This window comes from Triticum dicoccoides, chromosome 2B, assembly GCF_002162155.2.
Source record: "Triticum dicoccoides isolate Atlit2015 ecotype Zavitan chromosome 2B, WEW_v2.0, whole genome shotgun sequence".
Lineage (NCBI taxonomy): Eukaryota > Viridiplantae > Streptophyta > Magnoliopsida > Poales > Poaceae > Triticum > Triticum dicoccoides.
In genome coordinates this window covers 719,692,510-719,715,062 of record NC_041383.1, presented here as the reverse complement: position 1 = coordinate 719,715,062, position 22,553 = coordinate 719,692,510, and the positions used below count along the sequence as shown (strand labels likewise).

General features: G+C 45.4%; 1 protein-coding gene across 1 annotated transcript; it reads left to right on the top strand.

Moving 5' to 3' along the window:
- Positions 1 to 516: 516 nt before the first annotated feature.
- On the top strand, positions 517 to 2,059 carry LOC119361246 (cyanidin 3-O-rutinoside 5-O-glucosyltransferase-like). The gene has a single exon (XM_037626551.1). It carries the CDS (start codon positions 517 to 519, stop codon positions 1,990 to 1,992), a length of 1,476 nt encoding a protein of 491 aa, XP_037482448.1. The 3' UTR covers positions 1,993 to 2,059.
- The last annotated feature ends 20,494 nt before the right edge of the window (positions 2,060 to 22,553 follow it).

The window sequence follows — 22,553 nt, the reverse complement described above, 5'->3', positions numbered from 1 at the left end:
CTCTGGCCAGCAATCAACCACGACTTGCATCCCTGCTCGACAGCGAGTCGTACAAGTCTGCACGCGCATGGGCATGGAGCATGTAGATGAGTGTAAGACTACATGCAGTCCTCCTGCATGGTTCGAAAAAATGAAGATGAATTTCTCTTTTAATCGAACCCGGAAGCTATAGATTGTACTAGTAACTAGTTAACGCATGGGACATGTGGTTATATACTCCCTGTGTATGACAATACTTGTAGCTGGATGAACTAAGACTCGATTATAACTAGTTAAGGAATAAAACTCCAAATGGAATAGGATAACCGTCGGTGTCGACGTCACCCGTAGCTAGCTGCTGGTGATGTTTCCGTTTCGGCACACTGTGCACTGCAGTGCACCCCCACTGTTTCCGGCACAGGGCTAAGATAGCACAACGGCACCAGCCAATATATAGGGCGCACGGGCGGTTGCCCATCACATAAGAAGCAGATACATCTTCATTTAAAGTTGAAATTTATCGTCTTTCCTCTATCCATGGCCACGGACACACAGCAACACAGCCGCAACGGCGGCGTGCACACCGGCCACCACTTCCTCATCGTGGCCTACGGCTTCCAGAGCCACCTCAACCCGTGCCGCGTCCTCGCGCACCGCCTCGCGCACCTCCACGGCGTCCACGGCTCCGGGCCCGTCCTCGCCACGGTCTCCCTCCCGGTGTCCGCTCACCGTCGCATGTTCCCTTCTTCCGGAGACGCCGGCAATGATGAGGATACCGCCACCGACGGCGTCGTCTCTTATGCTCCATACTCCGACGGCCTCGACGACGGCTCCATGGCCAGGGACGGCGAGGCGAGGGCGCGCAGCCGCCAGGCGACCTTTGAGAGCCTGTCAGCCCTCCTCGCCACCTTCGCCGCACGTGGCCGGCCCGTCACGTGTGTCGTTTGCAGCATGGTTCTCCCCGCGGCGCTGGACGTCGCGCGTGAGCACGCCATCCCGCTGGCCGTGTACTGGATCCAGCCGGCCACCGTGCTCGCCGCGTACTACCACTACTTCCACGGCCACGGCGACCTCGTCACTTCCCACGCCGCCGACCCCGCGTACGAGGTGTCCCTGCCCGGGCTGCACCGCCCGCTCCGGATCCGCGACTTCCCGTCCTTCCTCGTCGACACCACGGGCAGCGAGCTGGTCAAGTTCTTCAACGAATCGGCCCGAGAGCTGTTTGAGCACTTGGGCGATCCTGGCTGCACCAAGGTTCTCGTGAACACTTTCGACGAGCTGGAGCCGGCAGCGCTGGCAGCCATGAAGGAGCACCTAGACGTGTTCGCCGTTGGGCCGGTGATCGGCTTCTCCTCGACCGAGGCGCACATCCACCTGTTCAACCACGCCGGCGCCGACGAGAAGAGGTACATGGAGTGGCTGGGCGCGCAGGCGGCAAGGTCGGTGGTGTACGTTTCATTCGGGAGCATATGGACGTACAGCAAGAAGCAAATGGAGGAGATTGCCAACGGGCTGCGGCGGTGTGGGCGGCCGTACCTGCTCGTCGTGCGCAATGATGGGCGGCAAGAGGACGTGAGCCGGAGCCTGGATGACGTCGTGCTAGAGGGGCAGGGCATGGTGGTGGAGTGGTGCGACCAACCCAAGGTCCTGTCGCACCCGTCCGTGGGATGCTTTGTCACCCACTGCGGCTGGAACTCGGCGCTGGAGGTCATGGCGCTCGGCGTGCCGGTCGTCGCCGCGCCAAGCTTGTTGGACCAGCCGACGAGCGCGTTCTTAATAGAGGAGGAGTGGGCTGCCGGCGTTAGAGGGGAGCGCAACAGCGAGGGCGTCTTGACCGGGGAGGAGCTTGCGAGGTGCGTTGAGCTGCTCATGGATTATGGCCAGAGGGCCATTGAGATCAGGGAAAGAGTAGAGGCTCTCAAATGGATGGCGCAAGAGGCCGCGGCTTCGGGCGGGCCGGCGGAGCGCAGCCTCCGAAGCTTTGTCATGGCGGCCAATTCAATCATCGGGTGAAGTTTGCACGAATACACCACCAAACATGTCGAGATCGTGATTAAGTACGGGACACAGTGAAATAAAATAGGACGAGTCCAGCTGGCGGCCGTTGGCTCGCTAGCCCTTGCGAGCGGCCGGACAGAAAAGGAAAATTTATGTCCCCAGTTCCCCAAAAGGAAAGCATCCTTCCGCAAAACCCACGAACAGAAAGAGAAATTCAAGGCCTAGTCGTTATCACGTGACCTACTACCCTACAGATGCCTTCTACGCCTTCCTCGCTCACACTTCCTCCTCCACGGCGTCTCCTTCTTCTCCATACTAGTAGAAAACAGCGCTTTCATTCGGGCTAGATAAGCTCATTAATCCCGGTTCTGTCATAAACCGGGAGACATGGACCCACTGGTCCCGGTTCGTGAGGCCAGGGGGTCTGTCAGGCCTCGTGGGGGCATTGGTCCCGGTTCATCTGGCCCCTTTGGTCCCGGTTGATGGGACGAACCGGGACCAATGGGCCTCAATCCTGACCCACCACCATTGGTCCCGGTTGGTGGCTTGAACCGGGACCAAAGGCTGGTCTTTAGTACTGGTTCAAACCACGAACCGGGACCAATGAGATGCCTATATATACCCCCTCGCATAAGAGCAGAGCACACTGCTTTATTTTTTCAGGCCGACGAGGGAAGAGGGCTTTGTGGTGGTCTAACTCACCTCCTATGCACACGAGGTGTTCAATGGAATGCCCGAGCCACACTACTTAAGCTTTCTCCTCTCCAAGCTCGACCTCCAAGCTCCATTTTTCTCAATATTTGTCTAGGTTTAACGGTCTGTTACGTCCCGTCCCCGTCTTCACCGCCGTCGATCACCCGCGCCGATCTCGTCGCCAGCACCACCGTGGTGAGCCTCTTGCTCTTATCTTCTTTCTGAAAGGAAAAAAAAATCTTACTTGTATGTTTAGATAGATACTTGTATAATTTTCTTACTTTTATTATTGCTTCTTATTATATAGTGCGATGGTTTTGGTATCCCCCCCATCGGCCCTCGTCCTGTCTATGATTCGCATGTGGTATATATTATCTTTATAACTATTTGGTTCATTTATTGTTTATGACAATTATGCCGACCAACGTGACATAGATTTTATTTATCTACGAGGTATGTGAACCGGAAATTCCAACCGACCCTATTGTTAAGAGGTTAAATTTAGTTGAAGAAGAAAACAATTTCTTGAAGGAAAAAAAAAGAAAAATTGAGGAGGAGAAGATGATATTGGAGTTGCATGTTGCGGATGTCGTCGATGATCACAAGATCAACATGGATGCAATGCGCTTGAATTAGAAAAATTTGAAAATATGCCATTCGTACCGAGGCTTGGTATCATTATACGTTGGATCAATTGTTAACTTGGTTGCGATTATGATCGCATTTGTTTCCGCATTGAAATGTTTTACATAGTTTCAATGTATGGTTTAATTAATTAGATGCTCTGGAGAGCTATATGTTGTTAGATGAGAACTATGTATGTACTTTGGTTTTAATGTGATGATGAACTTCTATTAATTGGGTCACTTAATTATCTATTCATTATGTTCTGTAATGGTTTTTGACACACTTAATTATATATAATGCACGCAGATGAACCAGCAATGGATGTACGGTGACAGACACACCTCTGAGTACATTAAGGGCGTGCATAATTTTCTCGAAGTGGCTGAGGCAAACAAGCAGAATGGTTTTTATGTGTTGTCCACGCTCTTACCAAAGAAGAGAAGGAATTCTTCTTTGTATGCCTGCTCAGTATGAAGGTCCCATCTGGCTTCTCGTCGAATATAAAGGGAATAATAAATATGCCATAGAAAAAGTTCCAGAACCTAAAGTCTCATGACTGCCACATGATTATGACGCAACTGCTTCTGGTTGCATTGAGGGGGCTTCTACCGGAAAACGTCCAATTAGCCATTATGAAGTGATGACTGCTACATCTTGAGCTTACGTTGGTTTTCCTTGAAGAGGAAAGGGTGATGCAGCACAATAGCGTAAGTATTTCCCTTAGTTTTTGAGAACCAAAGTATCAATCCAATAGGAGGCTCCTCAACAAGTCCCACAAACCTACACAAACAAACAAAGAACTCGCAACCAACGCGATAAAGGGGTTGTCAATCCCTTCACGGCCACTTGCGGAAGTGAGATCTGATAGAGATAGTATGATAAGAGATAGACCCAGGGGCCATAGGTTTCACTAGAGGCTTCTCTCGAGATAGCATAAGTATTACGGCGGGTGAACAAATTACTGTCGAGCAATTGATAGAAAAGCGAATAATTATGAGATTATCTAGGCATGACCATGTATATAGGCATCACGTCCGCAACAAGTAGACCGACTCCTGCTTGCACCTACTACTATTACTCCACACATCGACCGACTCCTGCCTGCATCTAGAGTATTAAGTTCACAAAGAACAGAGTAACGCATTAAGCAAGATGACATGATGTAGAGGGATAAACTCAAGCAATATGATATAACCCCCATCTTTTTATCCTCGATGGCAACAATACAATACGTGTCTTGCAACCCTTTCTGTCACTGGGTAAGAACACCGCAAGATTGAACCCAAAGCTAAGCACTTCTCCCATGGCAAGAAAGATCAATCTAGTAGGCCAAACCAAACTGATAATTCGAAGAGACTTGCAAAGATAACTCAATCATACATAAAAGAATTCAGAGAAGATTCAAATATTATTCATAGATAAACTTGATCATAAACCCACAATTCATCGGATCTCGACAAACACACCGCAAAAAGAGATTAGATCAAATAGATCTCCACAAGAGAGGGGGAGAACATTGTATTGAGATCCAAAAAGAGAGAAGAAGCCATCTAGCTAATAACTGTGGACCCATAGGTCTGTGGTAAACTACTCACAACTCATCGGAGAGGCTATGGTCTTGATGTAGAGGCCCTCCGTGGTCGATTCCCCCTCGGGCAGAGTGCCGGCGAAGGCTCCAAGATGGGATCTCGCGGATACAGAAGGTTACGGTGGTGGAAATTGTGTTTCGTCTGCTCGCTGGATGTTTTCGGAGTACGTAGGCTTATATAGGAGGAGGAAGTACGTCGGTGGACGCCCGAGGGGCCCACGAGACAGGGGGCGCGCCCTATAGGGGGGTGTGTGTGTGCCCTCCTATCTCGTGGAAGATTCGGCTGTTTCTTGACTTGCACTCCAAGTCCTCTGGATTATGTTCGTTCCAAAAATCACGCTCCCAAAGGTTTCATTCCGTTTGGACTCCGTTTGATATTCCTTTTCTTCGAAATGTTGAAATAGGCAAAAAAAAAACAGCAATGCGGGCTGGGCCTTCGGCTAGTAGGTTAGTCCCAAAAATGATATAAATGTGTAAAATAAATCCCATAAACATCCAAAACAGGTAATATAATAGCATTGACCAATAAAAAATTATAGATACGTTGGAGACGTATCAATGACCCACAAGTGTAGGGGATCTATCGTAGTCCTTTCGATAAGTAAGAGTGTCGAACCCAACGAGGAGCAGAAGGAAATGACAAGCGGTTTTCAGTAAGGTATTCTCTGCAAGCACTGAAATTGTAGGTAACAGATAGTTTTGTGATAAGATAATTGGTAACGGGTAACAGACAATGAAAGTAAATAAAGTGTAGCAAGGTGGCCCAATCCTTTTTGTAGCAAAAGGACAAGCCTGGACAATTTCTTATAATGAGAAAAGCGCTCCCGAGGACACATGGGGATTATCGTCAAGCTAGTTTTCATCACGCTCATATGATTCGCGTTCGTTACTTTGATAATTTGATATGTGGATGTACCGGTGCTTGGGTGCTGCCCTTTCTTGGACAAGCATCCCACTTATGATTAACCCCTATTGCAAGCATCTGCAACTACAAAAGAAGTAATAAGGTAAACCTAACCATAGCATGAAACTAGTGGATCCAAATCATCCCCTTACGAAGCAACGCATAAACTAGGGTTTAAGCTTCTGTCACTCTAGCAACCCATCATCTACTTATTACTTCCCAATGCCTTCCTCTAGGCCCAAATAATGGTGAAGTGTCATGTAGTCGATGTTCACATAACACCACTAGAGGAGAGACAACATACATCTCATCAAAATATCAAACGAATACCAAATTCACATGACTACTAATAGGAAGACTTCATCCATGTCCTCAGGAACAAACGTAACTACTCACAAAGCATATTCATGTTCATAATCAGAGGAGTATTAATATGCATTAAGGATCTGAACATATGATCTTCCACCAAATAAACCAGTTAGCATCAACTACAAGGAGTAATCAACACTACTAGCAACCCACAGGTACCAATTTGTGGTTTTGATACAAGAGATGAACTAGGGTTTGAGAGGAGATGGTGCTGGTGAAGATGTTGATGGAGATTGACCACCTCCCGATGGGAGGATCGTTGGTGATGATGATGGTGATGATTTCCCCCTCCCGGAGGGAAGTTTCCCCGGCAGAACAGCTCCGTCGGAGCCCTAGATTGGTTCCACCAAGGTTCCGCCTCGTGGCGGCAGAGTTTCGTCCCGTAAGCTTTCTTATGATTTTTTAGGGTAAGAGACTTCATATAGCATAAGATGGGCACCGGAGGGCACCCTCGTGGCCAGGGTGTGGGCCCCCTCTGGTACTTTCTTTGCTCAATAATTCTTATTAATTCCAAAAATGATTTTTGTGGAGTTTCAGGACTTTTGGAGCTGTGCAGAATAGGTTTACAATATTTGCTCCTTTTCCAGCCCAGAATTCTAGCTGCTTGCATTCTCCCCCTTCATGATAAACCTTGTAAAATAAGAGAGAATAGCCATAAGTATTGTGTCATAACGTGTAATAACAGCCCATAATGCAATAAATATCGATATAAAAGCATGATGCAAAATGGACGTATCATGAAGCTACGTGCATTCCTCAATGCAATCTCTCAGAAGGTGATCGATCCAGAAATCATACCAAGGCTAAGGAGTGATGTGGTTCAATGTCTTGTCAGTTTCGAGCTGGTGTTCCCACCATCCTTCTTCAATATCATGACACACGTCCTAGTTCATCTAGTCGACGAGATTGTCATTCCGGGCCCCGTATTTCTACACAATATGTTCCCCTTTGAGAGGTTCATGGGAGTCCGAAAGAAATATGTCCGTAACCGCGCTAGGCGAGAAGGAAACATCTCCATGGGCCATCAAACAAATGATGTCATTGGATTTTGTGTTGACTTTATTCCTGTCCTTAATAAGATTGATCTCCCTAAATCGCGGTATGAGGGGAGACTGACTGGAAAAGGCACGCTTGGAGGGGACTCAATAATATGCAGGGACGGGCATTCTTGGTCTCAAGCACAGTACACAGTTCTACAAAATCTACCTTGGTGACCCCGTATGTCGATGAACACAAGAACAGTCTGCGCTCCAAACACCCAGAGCAGTGTGACGATTGGATTACATGTGAACACATAAGGACTTTCGGCAGTTGGTTGGAAACATGTCTCAGAGGTGACAATACTATTTGTGATGAGCTGTACTCGTTGTCCAGGGGACCATCTTCGACTGCATTGACTTACTAAGGATACGAGATAAATGGGAATACATTTTACACGATCGCCAAAGATCAAAAGAGCACCAACAAAAACAGCGGTGTCCGCTTTGATCCAGTAACCAAGAGGGGAAAGGACACATATTATGGTTACATAGTGGACATATGAGAACTTGACTACGGACGTGATTTTAAGGTCCCTTTGTTTAAGTGCAAATGGGTCAATCTATCAGGAGGCGGGGTATAGGTAGACCCACAGTACAGAATGACAACAGTGGATCTGAATAATCTTGGGTACACAAACGAACCGTTCGTCCTAGCCAATGATGTGGCGCAGGTTTTCTATGTGACATGTCTACCAAACCGAGAAAAAGAAAATATAAGGAAGCGAACACATCATATGATGAGCCAAAGCGCCACATAGTTCTTTCAGGAAAAAGAGACATCGCGGGAGTGGAGGGCAAGACAGACATATCCGAAGATTATGAAAAGTTACATGAAATTCCTCCCTTCAAAGTCAAGGCTGACCCAAGCACCCTGTTAAACGATGAAGATTATCCATGGTTATGGCGCAATAAGCAAAGGATAGAAGCAAATAAAAAGTGAATACACTATTATGATGATGCCTTTGATCTAGAATATCACTGCAGTTACATGTGAAGAAATGAAATGCCTATTGTAACAGACGAGTTTTCGTCCGAAACCCTAATACCTCGAAACAAATAGTCCGTTTTGTACACGAAGTGCATCCAGATTTTGCCGTAATCCTCTCAACTTTTTAGCACATGCTATGTGGGTGAAATGATGATGCCATGCCAACTTTCAACCTTTTCAGAGTTCATTTGAAATGCTTTTCAATTTCAGGGTCATTTAGCTCAAAGAATGAACTAATATAAAAAAGAATGAACTGGAAAACTCTTATGAAACTCTAATAGCAAAAATAGTAAACTAAAAGAATGAACTAGAAAACTTTAATGAAACTCTAATAGAAAAAATAATGAACTAGAAAACTTTAATGAAACTCTAATAGCTAAAGGAATCAACCAAAAAGCTTTTATAAACCTCTAGTATTATTGAAACTAAAATTATACAAAATTTATGCAACTAAAATTATATAAAATTTATGCAACTAAAATTATCAAAGTATTTTCTCTTCAAAACATTAAAAGCAAAAAGAAATTTCATAAAATAAATAAAAAAAGCAAAAAAGAAAAGAAAAGAAATAAGTAGAAACAAAATAAAATAAGTAGAAACAAAATAAACTTTAATAAATAAGTAGAAACAAAATAAACTTTAATAAAGTAAAATAAATAAATTTTAATAAAATAAATAAAAATATCAACAATAAGTAGAAACAAAAGAAAATAAATAAAGCAAAAAAAGTGCCACCTACTGGGCCACCATGGCCTGAATATGACTAGAAACCCAATCATGGGCTAGGATTCAGGCCCGCAGTAGGCCCAGTAGGCCCACAGGCACACAGTGACAGGTTAGGCCTGAAAGCCTGCAGTTGAGAGGAGCTCGAGAGGGTGGGCGCAGCAGCACTTATAAACCACTCTCGAGATCTCTCAACTAGCGAGGTGGGACTAAAATTTTGACGCGGGTAGCGCAAGGCCTTTAGTCTCGGTTGGTGGCATTCATTGTTTTGGTACGTACATATATTAACTCTTCTTTCTTCTTTTATAGCCTTCCGGATCAAGCAAAACTTCGGTAACAAAACGAGGCCCGAAGAAAAAGTTACGCGCGGATGAAAGGTTCACGATCACAGAAATCGCGCGCGATGGCCAACCGATTAAACCCCTCCGAAACAAGGAAGCATTTTCTGCTCAGTGCAGGGTTCTTGTTAGGGACATGATCCCGATCAGCATGGAGCTATGGAATCAGCCTAAGAAGGAAGAGCTTCAAGTTTCTTTTGTCGAAGATAGACAAAAAGATGATCGTTGGAAAGCGCTGAAGGTAAATTTCACCCTACCGGAAGAGGAGGATCTGGAGAATCCAGTTATAGAGCCATTGATCAAGTCCTGTGCTCTCAAGAAGATGGCAGATCTGAAGGAAATATGCCCTAGAGGCAATAATAAAGTTATTATTTATTTCCTTATAATCATGATAAATGTTTATTATTCATGCTAGAATTGTATTTACCGGAAACATAATACATGTGTGAATACATAGACAAACAAAGTGTCACTAGTATGCCTCTACTTGACTAGCTCGTTAATCAAAGATGGTTATGTTTCCTAACCATGAACAATGAGTTGTTATTTGATTAACGAGGTCACATCATTAGTAGAATGATCTGATTGACATGACCCATTCCATTAGCTTAGCACCCGATCATTTAGTATGTTGCTATTGCTTTCTTCATGACTTATACATGTTCCTATGACTATGAGATTATGCAACTCCCGTTTACCGGAGGAACACTTTGGGTACTACCAAACGTCACAACGTAACTGGGTGATTATAAAGGAGTACTACAGGTGTCTCCAATGGTCGATGTTGGGTTGGCGTATTTCGAGATTAGGATTTGTCACTCCGATTGTCGGAGAGGTATCTCTGGGCCCTCTCGGTAATACACATCACATAAGCCTTGCAAGCATTACAACTAATATGTTAGTTGTGAGATGATGTATTACGGAACGAGTAAAGAGACTTGCCAGTAACGAGATTGAACTAGGTATTGGATACCGACGATCGAATCTCGGGCAAGTAGCATACCGATGACAAAGGGAACAACGTATGTTGTTATGCGGTCTGACCGATAAAGATCTTCGTAGAATATGTAGGAGCCAATATGGGCATCCAGGTCCCGCTATTGGTTATTGACCGGAGACGTGTCTCGGTCATGTCTACATTGTTCTCGAACCCGTAGGGTCCGCACGCTTAAGGTTACGATGACAGTTATATTATGAGTTTATGCATTTTGATGTACCGAAGGTTGTTCGGAGTCCTGGATGTGATCACGGACATGACGAGGAGTCTCGAAATGGTCGAGACGTAAAGATTGATATATTGGAAGCCTATATTTGGATATCGGAAGTGTTCCGGGTGAAATCGGGATTTTACCGGAATACCGGGAGGGTTACCGGAACCCCCCGGGAGCTATTTGGGCCATAGTGGGCCTTAGTGGAAAAGAGAAGGGGCTGCCCTAGTTGGGCTGCGCGCCCCCCCTTCCCCTAGTCCTATTAGGACTAGGAGAGGTGGCCGGCCCCCTCCTCCTCTTTTCCCCTCCGAGGAATCCTAGTTGGACTAGGATTGGAGGGGGAATCCTACTCCCAGAGGGAGTAGGACTCTCCCGCGCCTCCCCCCTTGGCCGGCCAGCCTCCCCTCCTCTCCTCCTTTATATACGGAGGCAGGGGCACCTCTAAACACACAAGTTGACACAAGTTGATCCACGTGATCGATTCCTTAGCCGTGTGCGGTGCCCCCTGCCACCATATTCCTCGATAATACTGTAGCGGAGTTTAGGCGAAGCCCTGCTGCTGTAGTTCATCAAGATCGTCACCACGCCGTCGTGCTGACGAAGCTCTTCCCCGACACTTTGCTGGATCGGAGTCCGGGGATCGTCATCGAGCTGAACGTGTGCTCGAACTCGGAGGTGCCGTAGTTTCGGTGCTTGATCGGTTGGATCGAGAAGACGTACGACTACTTCCTCTACGTCATGTCATCGCTTCCGCAGTCGGTCTGCGTTGGGTACGTAGACAATACTCTCCCCTCGTTGCTATGCATCACATGATCTTGCGTGTGCGTAGGAAATTTTTTGAAATTACTACGAAACCCAACAGTGGCATCCGAGCCTAGGTTATTGATGTTGATGTTATATGCACGAGTAGAACACAAGTGAGTTGTGGACGATACAAGTCATACTGCCTACCAGCATGTCATATTTTGGTTCGGCGGTATTGTTGGACGAGACGACCCAGACCAACCTTACGCGTACGCTTACGCGAGACCGGTTCCCTCGACGTGCTTTGCACAGAGATGGCTTGCGGGCGACTGTCTCTCCAACTTTAGTTGAACCAAGTATGGCTACGCCCGGTCCTTGCGAAGGTTAAAACAGAGTCTATTTGACAAACTATCGTTGTGGTTTTGATGCGTAGGTGAGATTGGTTCTTACTTAAAGCCCGTAGCAGCCACGTAAAACAAGCAACAACAAAGTAGAGGACGTCTAACTTGTTTTTGCAGGGCATGTTGTGATGTGATATGGTCAAAGCATGATGCTGAATTTTATTGTATGAGATGATCATGTTTTGTAACCGAGTTATCGGCAACTGGCAGGAGCCATATGGTTGTCGCTTTATTGTATGCAATGCAATCGCGATGTAATGCTTTACTTTATTACTAAACGGTAGTGATAGTCGTGGAAGCATAAGATTGGCGAGACGACAACGATGCTACGATGGAGATCAAGGTGTCGCGCCGGTGACGATGGTGATCATGACGGTGCTTCGGAGATGGAGATCACAAGCACAAGATGATGATGACCATATCATATCACTTATATTGATTGCATGTGATGTTTATCTTTTTATGCATCTTATCTTGCTTTGGTTGACGGTAGCATTATAAGATGATCTCTCACTAAATTATCAAGAAGTGTTCTCCCTGAGTATGCACCGTTGCCAAAGTTCGTCGTGCCCAGACACCACGTGATGATCGGGTGTGATAAGCTCTACGTCCATCTACAACGGGTGCAAGCCAGTTTTTGCACACGCAGAATACTCAGGTTAAACTTGACGAGCCTAGCATATGCAGATATGGCCTCGGAACACGGAGACCGAAAGGTCGAGCGTGAATCATATAGTAGATATGATCAACATAAACGATGTTCACCATTGAAAACTACTCCATCTCACGTGATGATCGGTCATGGTTTAGTTGATTTGGATCACGTAATCACTTAGAAGATTAGAGGGATGTCTATCTAAGTGGGAGTTCTTAAGTAATATGATTAATTGAACTTAAATTTATCATGAACTTAGTACCTGATAGTATCTTGTTTGTTTATGTTGATTGTAGATAGATGGCTCGTGCTGTTGTTCCGTTGAATTTTAATGCGTTCCTTGAGAAAGCAAAGTTAAAAGATGATGGTAGCAATTACACGGACTGGGTCCGTAACTTGAGGATTATCCTCATTGCTGCACAGAAGAATTACGTCCTGGAAGCACCGCTGGGTGCCAGGCCTGCTGCTGGAGCAACGCCAGATGTTATGAACGTCTGGCAGAGCAAAGCTGATGACTACTCGATAGTTCAGTGTGCCATGCTTTACGGCTTAGAATCGGGACTTCAACGACGTTTTGAACGTCATGGAGCATATGAGATGTTCCAGGAGTTGAAGTTAATATTTCAAGCAAATGCCCGGATTGAGAGATATGAAGTCTCCAATAAGTTCTATAGCTGCAAGATGGAAGAGAACAGTTCTGTCAGTGAGCATATACTCAAAATGTCTGGGTATAATAATCACTTGATTCAATTGGGAGTTAATCTTCCAGATGATTGCGTCATTGACAGAATTCTCCAATCACTGCCACAGGAGTCTCGAAATGGTCGAGACGTAAAGATTGATATATTGGAAGCCTATGTTTGGAAATCGGAAGTGTTCCGGGTGAAATCGGGATTTTACCGGGTTACCGGGAGGTTACCGGAACCCCCCGGGAGCCATATGGGCCATCATGGGCCTTAGTGGAAAGGAGAAAGGGGCAGCCCAAGGTGGCTGCGCCTCTTTCCCCTCCCCTAGTCCTATTAGGACTAGGAGAAGGTGGCCGGCCCCCCTCTCTCCCTTCCCCTCCGAGGAATCCTAGTTGGACTAGGATTGGGGGGAGGAATCCTACTCCCAGAGGGAGTAGGACTCTCCTGCGCCTCCCTCTTTGGCCGGCCAGCCTCCCCTCCTCTCCTCCTTTATATACGGAGGCAGGGGCACCTCTAAACACACAAGTTGACACAAGTTGATCCACGTGATCGATTCCTTAGCCATGTGCGGTGCCCCCTGCCACCATATTCCTCGATAATACTGTAGCGGAGTTTAGGCGAAGCCCTGCTGCTGTAGTTCATCAAGATCGTCACCACGCCGTCGTGCTGACGAAACTCTTCCCCGACACTTTGCTGGATCGGAGTCCGGGGATCGTCATCGAGCTGAACGTGTGCTCGAACTCGGAGGTGCCGTAGTTTCGGTGCTTGATCGGTTGGATCGAGAAGACGTACGACTACTTCCTCTACGTCGTGTCATCGCTTCCGCAGTCGGTCTGCGTTGGGTACGTAGACAATACTCTCCCCTCGTTGCTATGCATCACATGATCTTGCGTGTGCGTAGGAAATTTTTTGAAATTACTACGAAACCCAACAGTGGCATCCGAGCCTAGGTTTTTGATGTTGATGTTATATGCACGAGTAGAACACAAGTGAGTTGTGGACGATACAAGTCATACTGCCTACCAGCATGTCATATTTTGGTTCGGCGGTATTGTTGGATGAGACGACCCAGACCAACCTTACGCGTACGCTTACGCGAGACCGGTTCCCTCGACGTGCTTTGCACAGAGATGGCTTGCGGGCGACTGTCTCTCCAACTTTAGTTGAACCAAGTATGGCTACGCCCGGTCCTTGCGAAGGTTAAAACGGAGTCTATTTGACAAACTATCGTTGTGGTTTTGATGCGTAGGTGAGATTGGTTCTTACTTAAGCCCGTAGCAGCCACGTAAAACAAGCAACAACAAAGTAGAGGACGTCTAACTTGTTTTTGCAGGGCATGTTGTGATGTGATATGGTCAAAGCATGATGCTGAATTTTATTGTATGAGATGATCATGTTTTGTAACCGAGTTATCGGCAACTGGCAGGAGCCATATGGTTGTCGCTTTATTGTATGCAATGCAATCGCGATGTAATGCTTTACTTTCTTACTAAACGGTAGTGATAGTCGTGGAAGCATAAGATTGGCGAGACGACAACGATGCTACGATGGAGATCAAGGTGTCGCGCCGGTGACGATGGTGATCATGACGGTGCTTCGGAGATGGAGATCACAAGCACAAGATGATGATGACCATATCATATCACTTATATTGATTGCATGTGATGTTTATCTTTTTATGCATCTTATCTTGCTTTGATTGACGGTAGCATTATAAGATGATCTCTCACTAAATTATCAAGAAGTGTTCTCCCTGAGTATGCACCGTTGCCAAAGTTCGTCGTGCCCAGACACCACGTGATGATCGGGTGTGATAAGCTCTACGTCCATCTACAACGGGTGCAAGCCAGTTTTGCACACGCAGAATACTCAGGTTAAACTTGACGAGCCTAGCATATGCAGATATGGCCTCGGAACACGGAGACCGAAAGATCGAGCGTGAATCATATAGTAGATATGATCAACATAACGATGTTCACCATTGAAAACTACTCCATCTCACGTAATGATCGGTCATGGTTTAGTTGATTTGGATCACGTAATCACTTAGAGGATTAGAGGGATGTCTATCTAAGTGGGAGTTCTTAAATAATATGATTAATTGAACTTAAATTTATCATGAACTTAGTACCTGATAGTATCTTGCTTGTTTATGTTGATTGTAGATAGATGGCTCGTGTTGTTGTTCCGTTGAATTTTAATGCGTTCCTTGAGAAAGCAAAGTTGAAAGATGATGGTAGCAATTACACGGACTGGGTCCGTAACTTGAGGATTATCCTCATTGCTGCACAGAAAAATTACGTCCTGGAAGCACCGCTGGGTGCCAGGCCTGCTGCTGGAGCAACACCAGATGTTATGAACGTCTGGCAGAGCAAAGCTGATGACTACTCGATAGTTCAGTGTGCCATGCTTTACGGCTTAGAATCGGGACTTCAACGACGTTTTGAACGTCATGGAGCATATGAGATGTTCCAGGAGTTGAAGTTAATATTTCAAGCAAATGCCCAAATTGAGAGATATGAAGTCTCCAATAAGTTCTATAGCTGCAAGATGGAGGAGAACAGTTCTGTCAGTGAGCATATACTCAAAATGTATGGGTATAATAATCACTTGATTCAATTGGGAGTTAATCTTCCGGATGATTGCGTCATTGACAGAATTCTCCAATCACTGCCACCAAGCTACAAGAGCTTCGTGATGAACTATAATATGCAAGGGATGAACAAGACTATTCCCGAGCTCTTCGCAATGCTGAAAGCTGCGGAGGTAGAAATCAAGAAGGAGCATCAAGTGTTGATGGTTAACAAGACCACTAGTTTCAAGAAAAAGGGCAAAGGGAAGAAAAAGGGGAACTTCAAGAAGAACGGCAAGCAAGTTGCTGCTCAAGAGAAGAAACCCAAGTCTGGACCTAAGCCTGAAACTGAGTGCTTCTACTGCAAGCAGACTGGTCACTGGAAGCGGAACTGCCCCAAGTATTTGGCGGATAAGAAGGATGGCAAGGTGAACAAAGGTATATGTGATATACATGTTATTGATGTGTACCTTACTAGAGCTCGCAGTAGCACCTGGGTATTTGATACTGGTTCTGTTGCTAATATTTGCAACTCGAAACAGGGACTACGGAATAAGCGGGCACTGGCAAAGGACGAGGTGACGATGCGCGTGGGAAACGGTTCCAAAGTCGATGTAATCGCAGTTGGCACGCTACCTCTACATCTACCTTCGGGATTAATATTAGACCTAAATAATTGTTATTTGGTGCCAGCGTTGAGCATGAACATTATATCTGGATCTTGTTTAATGCGAGACGGTTATTCATTTAAATCAGAGAATAATGGTTGTTCTATTTATATGAGTAATATCTTTTATGGTCATGCACCCTTGAAGAGTGGTCTATTCTTATTGAATCTCGATAGTAGTAATACACATATTCATAATATTGAAGCCAAAAGATGCAGAGTTGATAATGAAAGTGCAACTTATTTGTGGCACTGTCGTTTAGGTCATATCGGTATAAAGCGCATGAAGAAACTCCATGCTGATGGACTTTTGGAACCACTTGATTATGAATCACTTGGTACTTGCGAACCGTGCCTCATGGGCAAGATGACTAAAACACCGTTCTCCGGTTCTATGGAGAGAGCAACATATTTGTTGGAAATCATACATACCGATGTATGTGGCCCGATGAATATTGAGGCTCGTGGCGGATATCGTTATTTTCTCACCTTCACAGATGATTTAAGCAGATATGGGTATATCTACTTAATGAAACATAAGTCTGAAACATTTGAAAAGTTCAAAGAATTTCAGAGTGAAGTTGAAAATCATCGTAACAAGAAAATAAAGTTTCTACGATCTGATCGTGGAGGAGAATATTTGAGTTACGAGTTTGGTGTACATTTGAAAAACTATGGAATAGTTTCGCAACTCACGCCACCCGGAACACCACAGCGTAATGGTGTGTCCGAACGTCGTAATCGTACTTTACTAGATATGGTGCGATCTATGATGTCTCTTACTGATTTACCGCTATCTTTTTGGGGATATGCTTTAGAGACGGCCGCATTCACGTTAAATAGGGCACCATCAAAATCCGTTAAGACGACGCCTTATGAACTGTGGTTTGGCAAGAAACCAAAGTTGTCGTTTCTTAAAGTTTGGGGCTGCGATGCTTATGTGAAAAAGCTTCAACCTGATAAGCTCGAACCCAAATCGGAGAAATGTGTCTTCATAGGATACCCAAAGGAAACTGTTGGGTACACCTTCTATCACAGATCTAAAGGCAAGACATTCATTGCTAAGAATGGATCATTTCTAGAGAAGGAGTTTCTCTCGAAAGAAGTGAGTGGGAGGAAAGTAGAACTTGACGAGGTAACTGTACCCGCTCCCTTACTGGAAAGTAGTTCATCACAGAAAACTGTTTCAGTGACACCTACACCAGTTAGTGAGGAAGCCAATGATAATGATCATGAAACTTCAGATCAAGATACTGCTGAACCTCGTAGATCAACCAGAGTAAGATCCGCACCAGAGTGGTACGGTAATCCTGTTCTGGAGGTCATGCTACTAGATCATGATGAACCTACGAACTATGAAGAAGCGATGGTGAGCCTAGATTCCGCAAAGTGGCTTGAAGCCATGAAATCTGAGATGGGATCCATGTATGAGAACAAAGTATGGACTTTGGTTGACTTGCCCGATGATCGGCAAGCAATTGAGAATAAATGGATCTTTAAGAAGAAGACTGACGCTGATGGTAATGTTACTGTCTACAAAGCTCGACTTGTCGCAAAAGGTTTTCGGCAAGTTCAAGGAATTGACTACGATGAGACCTTCTCACCCGTAGCGATGCTTAAGTCCGTCCGAATCATGTTAGCAATTGCCGCATTTTATGATTATGAAATTTGGCAAATGGATGTCAAAACTGCATTCCTGAATGGATTTCTGGAAGAAGAGTTGTATATGATGCAACCAGAAGGTTTTGGCGATCCAAAGGGAGCTAACAAAGTGTGCAAGCTCCAGCGATCCATTTATGGACTGGTGCAAGCCTCTCGGAGTTGGAATAAACGTTTTGATAGTGTGATCAAAGCATTTGGTTTTATACAGACTTTCGGAGAAGCCTGTATTTACAAGAAAGTGAGTGGGAGCTCTGTAGCATTTCTGATATTATATGTGGATGACATATTACTGATTGGAAATGATATAGAATTTCTGGATAGCATAAAGGGATACTTGAATAAAAGTTTTTCAATGAAAGACCTCGGTGAAACTGCTTACATATTAGGCATTAAGATCTATAGAGATAGATCAAAACGCTTAATTGGACTTTCACAAAGCACATACCTTGACAAAATTTTGAAGAAGTTCAAAATGGATCAAGCAAAGAAAGGGTTCTTGCCTGTGTTACAAGGTGTGAAATTGAGTAAGACTCAATGCCCGACCACTGCAGAAGATAGAGAGAATATGAAAGATGTTCCCTATGCATCAGCCATAGGCTCTATCATGTATGCAATGCTGTGTACCAGACCTGATGTGTGCCTTGCTATAAGTTTAGCAGGGAGGTACCAAAGTAATCCAGGAGTGGATCACTGGACAGCGGTCAAGAACATCCTGAAATACCTGAAAAGGACTAAGGATATGTTTCTCGTATATGGAGGTGACAAAGAGCTCATCGTAAAAGGTTACGTTGATGCAAGCTTTGACACTGATCCGTGCGATTCTAAATCGCAAACCGGATACGTGTTTACATTAAACGGTGGAGCTGTCAGTTGGTGCAGTTCTAAACAAAGCGTCGTAGCGGGATCTACATGTGAAGCGGAATACATAGCTACTTCGGAAGCAGCAAATGAAGAAGTCTGGATGAAGGAGTTCATATCCGATCTAGGTGTCATACCTAGTGCATCGGGTCCAATGAAAATCTTTTGTGACAATACTGGTGCAATTGCCTTGGCAAAGGAATCCAGATTTTACAAAAGGACCAAACACATCAAGAGACGCTTCAACTCCATCCGGGATCTAGTCCAGGTGGGAGACATAGAGATTTGCAAGATACATACGGATCTAAATGTTGCAGACCCGTTGACTAAGCCTCTTCCACGAGCAAAACATGATCAGCACCAAAGCTCCATGGGTGTTAGAATCATTACAGTGTAATCTAGATTATTGACTCTAGTGCAAGTGGGAGACTGAAGGAAATATGCCCTAGAGGCAATAATAAAGTTATTATTTATTTCCTTATAATCATGATAAATGTTTATTATTCATGCTAGAATTGTATTTACCGGAAACATAATACATGTGTGAATACATAGACAAACAAAGTGTCACTAGTATGCCTCTACTTGACTAGCTCGTTAATCAAAGATGGTTATGTTTCCTAACCATGAACAATGAGTTGTTATTTGATTAACGAGGTCACATCATTAGTAGAATGATCTGAATGACATGACCCATTCCATTAGCTTAGCACCCGATCGTTTAGTATGTTGCTATTGCTTTCTTCATGACTTATACATGTTCCTATGACTATGAGATTATGCAACTCCCGTTTACCGGAGGAACACTTTGGGTACTACCAAACGTCACAACGTAACTGGGTGATTATAAAGGAGTACTACAGGTGTCTCCAATGGTCGATGTTGGGTTGGCGTATTTCGAGATTAGGATTTGTCACTCCGATTGTCGGAGAGGTATCTCTGGGCCCTCTCGGTAATACACATCACATAAGCCTTGCAAGCATTACAACTAATATGTTAGTTGTGAGATGATGTATTACGGAACGAGTAAAGAGACTTGCCGGTAACGAGATTGAACTAGGTATTGGATACCGACGATCGAATCTCGGGCAAGTAACATACCGATGACAAAGGGAACAACGTATGTTGTTATGTGGTCTGACCGATAAAGATCTTCGTAGAATATGTAGGAGCCAATATGGGCATCCAGGTCCCGCTATTGGTTATTGACCAGAGACGTGTCTCGGTCATGTCTACATTGTTCTCGAACCCGTAGGGTCCGCACGCTTAAGGTTACGATGACAGTTATATTATGAGTTTATGCATTTTGATGTACCGAAGGTTGTTCGGAGTCCCGGATGTGATCACGGACATGACGAGGAGTCTCGAAATGGTCGAGACGTAAAGATTGATATATTGGAAGCCTATATTTGGATATCGGAAGTGTTCCGGGTGAAATCGGGATTTTACCGGAATACCGGGAGGGTTACCGGAACCCCCCGGGAGCTATTTGGGCCATAGTGGGCCTTAGTGGAAAAGAGAAGGGGCTGCCCTAGATGGGCTGCGCGCCCCCCCTTCCCCTAGTCCTATTAGGACTAGGAGAGGTGGCCGGTGAAGGAAATATGCCCTAGAGACAATAATAAAGTTATTATTTATTTCCTTATTTCATGATAAATGTTTATTATTCATGCTAGAATTGTATTAACCGGAAACATAATACATGTGTGAATACATAGACAAACAAAGTGTCACTAGTATGCCTCTACTTGACTAGCTCGTTAATCAAAGATGGTTATGTTTCCTAACCATGAACAATGAGTTGTTATTTGATTAACGAGGTCACATCATTAGTAGAATGATCTGATTGACATGACCCATTCCATTAGCTTAGCACCCGATCGTTTAGTATGTTGCTATTGCTTTCTTCATGACTTATACATGTTCCTATGACTATGAGATTATGCAACTCCCGTTTACCGGAGGAACACTTTGGGTACTACCAAACGTCACAACGTAACTGGGTGATTATAAAGGAGTACTACAGGTGTCTCCAATGGTCGATGTTGGGTTGGCGTATTTCAAGATTAGGATTTGTCACTCCGATTGTCGGAGAGGTATCTCTGGGCCCTCTCGGTAATACACATCACATAAGCCTTGCAAGCATTACAACCAATATGTTAGTTGTGAGATGATGTATTACGGAACGAGTAAAGAGACTTGCCGGTAACGAGATTGAACTAGGTATTGGATACCGACGATCGAATCTCGGGCAAGTAACATACCGATGACAAAGGGAACAACGTATGTTGTTATGCGGTCTGACCGATAAAGATCTTCGTAGAATATGTAGGAGCCAATATGGGCATCCAGGTCCCGCTATTGGTTATTGACCGGAGACGTGTCTCGGTCATGTCTACATTGTTCTCGAACCCGTAGGGTCCGCACGCTTAAGGTTACGATGACAGTTATATTATGAGTTTATGCATTTTGATGTACCGAAGGTTGTTTGGAGTCCCAGATGTGATCACGGACATGACGAGGAGTCTCGAAATGGTCGAGACGTAAAGATTGATATATTGGAAGCCTATATTTGGATATCGGAAGTGTTCCGGGTGAAATCGGGATTTTACCGGAATACCGGGAGGGTTACCGGAACCCCCCGGGAGCTATTTGGGCCATAATGGGCCTTAGTGGAAAAGTGAAGGGGCTGCCCTAGTTGGGCTGCACGCCCCCCCTTCCCCTAGTCCTATTAGGACTAGGAGAGGTGGCCGGCCCCCTCCTCCTCTTTTCCCCTCCGAGGAATCCTAGTTGGACTAGGATTGGAGGGGGAATCCTACTCCCAGAGGGAGTAGGACTCTCCTGCGCCTCCCCCCCTTGGCCGGCCAGCCTCCCCTCCTCTCCTCCTTTATATACGGAGGCAGGGGCACCTCTAAACACACAAGTTGACACAAGTTGATCCACGTGATCGATTCCTTAGCCGTGTGCGGTGCCCCCTGCCACCATATTCCTCGATAATACTGTAGCGGAGTTTAGGCGAAGCCCTGCTGCTGTAGTTCATCAAGATCGTCACCACGCCGTCGTGCTGACGAAACTCTTCCCCGACACTTTGCTGGATCGGAGTCCGGGGATCGTCATCGAGCTGAACGTGTGCCCGAACTCGGAGGTGCCGTAGTTTCGGTGCTTGATCGGTTGGATCGAGAAGACGTACGACTACTTCCTCTACGTCGTGTCATCGCTTCCGCAGTCGGTCTGCGTTGGGTACATAGACAATACTCTCCCCTCGTTGCTATGCATCACATGATCTTGCGCGTGCGTAGGAATTTTTTTGAAATTACTAGGAAACCCAACAAGATCTATTCAGGAGGTGGAAGAATTAGTTGAAAGCAACGTATGTTGACAAAGGGAAGACTCAAGAATTCATCGACCGATTTGAGAAGATAAGAGATCACTGGCCCGCATTTGTGGCCAACAAGCCATCGGAGAGGAGTAAGAAGATGTTAGCGATTAACAAGATAAATGCTGCAAAGAAGGAGAATCACCATCGCATGGGGTCAGGTGGCTACCTCAAAGCTCGGCCGTTGTGGGACAAGGCTGAGCAGGACCTGATTACTAAAGGGGTCGAACCAGAGACGTTGCACTGGCCAGACCGTTCAAGGACTTGGTTCTTCGGGGTTGGGGGAACTTTGGACCCTGAAACAGGGAAGTGCTACTGGACGGACGAGCAACTTAAAACACCCTTCACGAAGCTTCAGAAAGCAATCAAGGAAGTCCGGGAAGGGAAGTTCGTTCCCGACAGAGAGAACAACAAGCTCACAAGGGCCCTCGGGAATCCTGAGCACCCTGGACGAACTCGAGGCACACCAGGCTCTGTTGT

Excerpts from the sequence above, each read along its gene's own strand:
- LOC119361246 (XM_037626551.1), top strand. The coding sequence starts at position 517 with ATGGCCACGGACACACAGCAACACAGCCGCAACGGCGGCGTGCACACC.